The 5,000-nt window shown below is 34.3% G+C and overlaps 1 protein-coding gene and 1 long non-coding RNA gene across 2 annotated transcripts in view; both read right to left on the bottom strand.

Moving 5' to 3' along the window:
• Positions 1-4,088, bottom strand: part of LOC135223619 (uncharacterized) — a 12,133-nt gene extending 8,045 nt beyond the window's left edge. The window contains exon 1 of the mRNA XM_064262231.1: positions 3,787-4,088. Within this exon, the coding sequence (XP_064118301.1) occupies positions 3,787-3,982 (196 nt within the window). The 5' untranslated portion in view covers positions 3,983-4,088. The remainder of the gene's footprint in view (positions 1-3,786) is intronic.
• The window catches only part of LOC135223621 (uncharacterized), a 144,553-nt gene that overhangs the window by 14,847 nt on the left and 124,706 nt on the right, over positions 1-5,000 (bottom strand). The window lies entirely within an intron of this gene.

Genomic DNA, 5,000 nt, shown 5'->3' with positions numbered 1-5,000 from the left:
ATTTATTCATTCAGACAGTTTACGTTTGAAAGTCAGAAATATTATTGAAAAGGAATTTGGTTTTTTAAAACTTAATCTCATTCCCACGAATTCATAAAAAATTGGAGGGCTTTCTAATTACAAGGACAAAGTACAGGATTTCATGAAGTCCAATATTATATATAAATTTGAATGCCCAAGATATCTTGGTATTTATGTTGGTTCTTCACGTAGACTGTTACAAGTCCGGTATTATAGCCATTTGGGATTAAGTTACAGAACTGGGTCCAGAATCTCTAATCCAGCGTTCTCTAATATAAGAATACATACAAAGAGTTGTAAAATTAATATCGACAAGAAACATTTCTCTATTATTGGCACTACAAAGCAAACTACCCATGTAGCTACCCTTGAGTCATTGTTTATTAAGCAACTTTCACCTAGTTTAAACTCCAACACCTCGTCATCTCCTCTCTCTCTGGCGTGAGGTTTACGTTGTGTTCAGACCCCACCGTTTATAGTCACTCAGCTCTTTCTTTCTTTATGAATAGGTAGTTTTCTTCTCATTCTCTGTTCTAACGTTCTGAGTATATTTCAATTTTTATTGTAATTTTCAAGTTTATTTAATTTTTATTGAAATTTTTAAGTTTATTTAATTTTTATTGTAATTTTGAAGTTTATTTTAATTGTGAATTTCAATTGCAGACTGACGATGTGTTGGTGACAACATGAAACTTTCTTAATAAAAAACACGTGTACATGACTGTAGTCTGATTGAACACCTTTTCCTTTATATTTATGGTTTTCCTGATGTGAATATATATAGTATATATATATATATATATATATATATATTATCTATATATATATAAATTATAGAATTTAATACATATATATATATTTATTTATATATATATATATATATTATATAATTGTTATATATATATATATATATATATATGAGGAGTGAAAGAGTGAATGATTATAACCGACCTCAGATAGGCCCCGCGCCGGTTGGGATGCTCTGATTGGACGAGCACCACGGAACAGATAACGGTAAGATTAGTTAATCAAGAGAACTTTTAGTTTACACAAGGAAGAGGAGTAGTATATGAAATTAAGGCCAAAGGAAGAGCACTGGGACCTATGACGCCATTCGGCGTTAAAATGGGAAATTGAGATTAAGAAGGTTTTACAAGTGCAACGGGAGGAACACCTCGCAGTTGCACTATGAAATAATTGTTAGGAGAGGATGGAAAGTAAAACAGAAGGAAGATGATGTTAACGGAGGCACAGCAAAATGGGTTGCTGATTGGGCTGAATGAACGCAGCAAAGAACCTTATGTAATGCCTACAGAGTACCGCGTGAGGTGCGCTGACGACACTACTTCCCTAGTGATGTAAGGAGAGGAACTATGTGGGTAGTGTTAGAGAGAGAGAGAAATTTGTATATGACGTATTTCAAATGTCTTGGTCTGCCTTCTCCAGTTCATAAAGTTTCTCTCGCTCTCATCTCATATTATTGTATGAAAAAAAAAAAAATGAGCATTTTTATTGTTTTATTTTGAGGGGCGACGGAAATTATTTATCACAAACGACGGTCTTTTGTTTTCCACTAGAGATTATTTAGTCTCAAGGCATCCTGTGGTGACATTCCCATCTGCATTTGAGACAGATATGTTTTTGAAAAGATAAAAGGCTCTCGTCTGTATAAACAGAAAGACGTTTTCGATTTGATTTTTCTTCTGTTGTTTGTCTTGTGATTTTAAGTAGGAAACTTTTCTAATCTGTGGCCTTTAGGAGTTTGAAAAATCGGTTTAACTGAAAATATTTAATTCTGTTCTAGAACATAGATTATTAAATAACCGTGTCATAAAATAGATTTTTGTACTCTCATTCCTTCGTTAATTTAAGCTGGAAATTTGCTACTGTTTATAGTGTATAAAGATATTTGTCTATATAAAATGTATTCTTATTTCACATTAGGTTTAAAAAACTTATTATATAAACTGAAATGGAAGTATTCAAAACTTGAGCGATATGAGCGTCGCTGGACTGATTCAGCCTTAAACTATGACTGTTAAACTAGATTTGTCAACATTTGTCGTCCAAAATGGATTCATTTGAAATATCACCGATAATCCACGAGGGAACTAGCTAACAAAAATTGTTTCCTTGGAAGACAATTATGGATTAAACATAAATATTAAATTAGAATGCAGAAAGGAAATGAGAGGGAAAAGGAATTCACGAGTTGCATCGCCTAATGAATGTGTGAGAAAGATCGGAGCGCCCTTTTTCATCACAGTTATAAACGATGGGGTCTGGTAGCATGTGAGCTAACAGAATATGTGGGAGAGAGGAAAGGCCAATGGGAAACTGTCCGAAAGACTGGGCCTGAGAAGACGGAAAGAAGAAAGAATGGAAAAAAGAAAAGATAGTTACGTCAAGGCAGCCAGGACGATATACCGTGGTCTCCCGAGAATTACGCACTTCCCAAGTAAACAAACATCACAGAGGCTACTTCTTTTCTCTCACGTTCCAAAAGGCTCTTCGACTTAAAAGCCGAAGTTTGCACCTGAGTGTGACGCACTTGGTGCTTATCCGAACTTTGGTTTTTAGAAAAGCTATTTAACTTCGGAGTTACACAAATGCTTTTTGTTGTGCATTCTTTCACTTATTCTTTTTCCTTTTTCGGTTTCTTGATCAGCAGTATTATTGCCGTAAGTTCTGCTGTGTCTTGTACTCAGTTTAAGTGGGCCCTGCTTGTATGAAGTAAAACCGGACATAACAGCAACACTTTTATTATTATTATTATTATTTACTTCTACGACGACTGGTATGCAAAGTTCAGCGCCAGGCCATATGAAGAAAATTAATACAGGAAAATAAGAGGCGAGTCTAATAGAAGTGACTATAGTATAGGACTATATTCGAAGATAAAACGACAGCGATAGTAAGATACAATATTCAGGTGAAAGCATTTTGTAATTACAACCCTTGCAAGTACTCCTTATGGTTACCCTCGGCATGAGATTTTAATGGAGAACAATGTCAAAGATTTAGACGTTTTTATAACAATTATTATGCTTTTAGTTCTTTTACTCAATTCATCTTAATGGGAAGAATGAAGTTTTTTTTTTCTTTTTAACCATTCATTTACTTGTGATACCCCACAAAGTAACCAGTCTCTGGCCCCCAGGATTAGGAAAGAGTCCGACTCTGAGTCCGGATTATGCGAAATAATTCCGTTATAAGCTGAAATAAAAGATCTTTAGAACAACCAACAGAATGAATTACAACGAAAAAAATGCGCAAAAATGTTGCCATCATTACATGGTTATGGAATATAATAAAAGAAAATATCAAATTTCGATAACACCAACCACCTTCATTTTACAGATAAGATATCATGCAATTTTACCGGTAGAAAAAACAAGAATCTAGGCAGGACCTGTAATATGATGGATTTGGTACTTGCAAAATTGATAGATGCCTCTGTTGCAAGAATATATATATATATATATATATTATATATATATATATATATATATACTATATTCTTGCAACAGAGCATCTATCAATTTCGGAATTTGTACTTGCAAAATTTGATAGATGCCTCTGTTTGCCAAGGAAGTATTATATAATATATATATATATATATAATATCTATATATATATATATATATATATCCCACATTTAATACGGACATGAAAGATTCGAAATTATTTGTAAAAGCAACTTTTTTTAAAATTAAAAATAGGTGTTAGTTAGCCTTTCGAATACATTGATTTATTAGAACTAACCTCTTACGGAGGACCCGAGGATGAAGACTGCCACAGTAGCGATGAATGTACCAAGAAAATTCGGTAACCTGTTCCAATACTTCTGCAAACTATCGCTGTATTTATTAGCCCAAGTTACTGCCATGGGGTCCGCAAATTCTGTCTTTTTCAGTTGTGGTGATTCCATTGTTTCCGTTACTGAATCTGTTGACGTCATTTTAGATGTTCGTTTCTAAATTTGACGCAAATAAAATTCTACTTCCGAATGAGAGACATTGGACCCCAACCTCCCGACACTGCAGATCGCGGGAAATGGAAGGAAGACTTGTTGAGGAGTTCTCTTATATTTGGCCTACCCTAATTCACCTGAAGCTTATCGTGATCAATAATTGCTTCTACTATCAGGGCATTTTCTTTATAATTCGTTCACCCAACCGTCACAGATTCATCGACCGCCTTAACATGGTTTTAAGCGCTCAAGATCTAGATAAACATCAGATATCGTTCGGCAGACGAACCTTGAACTTGGAAAAAATTGTTAAAAGAGGAGTGTAATTAATGGCACTTACCACTCGTAGATAATTTTTATGTGATTATTATTAGAGGAGGCAGTATCAGTAACTGCAAGAATAGCAATACGAGTTTTTCTATTTATATGTGCTTTATCAACAGAACTCTTAATAGTTTCACACAAAAGTGAGTAACCAGTAGGGACAGTTAATGGCTGATAGAAGCATCGATATTCAGTGTACGAGTAAAAATTCTTGCTCATCAGTTCCAAAAAAAGACCATAATTATACAAGGAGAGGCGGGAGCGGCATTCTGAGATCTAATTTCGTTTAGCTAAACTTTATTAGCAGATGCAGTTATTATGGTGTTCTGACTATTAATGGTACAATGTGGCATAATTTACCATGAAAATTGGGTTTATGGGGGGTGGGGCGGGTATGTAGCACAGGGCAGGGTTTCATGAGAACGAGGCTTCGATATTTCACGTTTTGTCAGTGTAAAACTTTTCTTATCCGATTAATTTCTGGTATCTTAATGAGAGAGTGAATATTAGGAGTTAGTCAGATCCGTTCATTTTCATATTGAAAGCGATGGTGAAATATTTCTTTCCAAAATGAAACCTTTGGTAGTTTTAGTTTAGTCCTCGCAATACTTCCTTAGTTGTCTAGCATAAATAATGTCATTTTAACTTTTTTTTTTTTTTTTTTTTTAAGGTGGAAAATGTA

Source organism: Macrobrachium nipponense, chromosome 10, assembly GCF_015104395.2.
Source record: "Macrobrachium nipponense isolate FS-2020 chromosome 10, ASM1510439v2, whole genome shotgun sequence".
NCBI classification, from domain to species: domain Eukaryota; kingdom Metazoa; phylum Arthropoda; class Malacostraca; order Decapoda; family Palaemonidae; genus Macrobrachium; species Macrobrachium nipponense.
The sequence above is the reverse complement of the archived record's forward strand: the minus strand, read 5'-3'. Positions and strand labels throughout refer to the sequence as shown.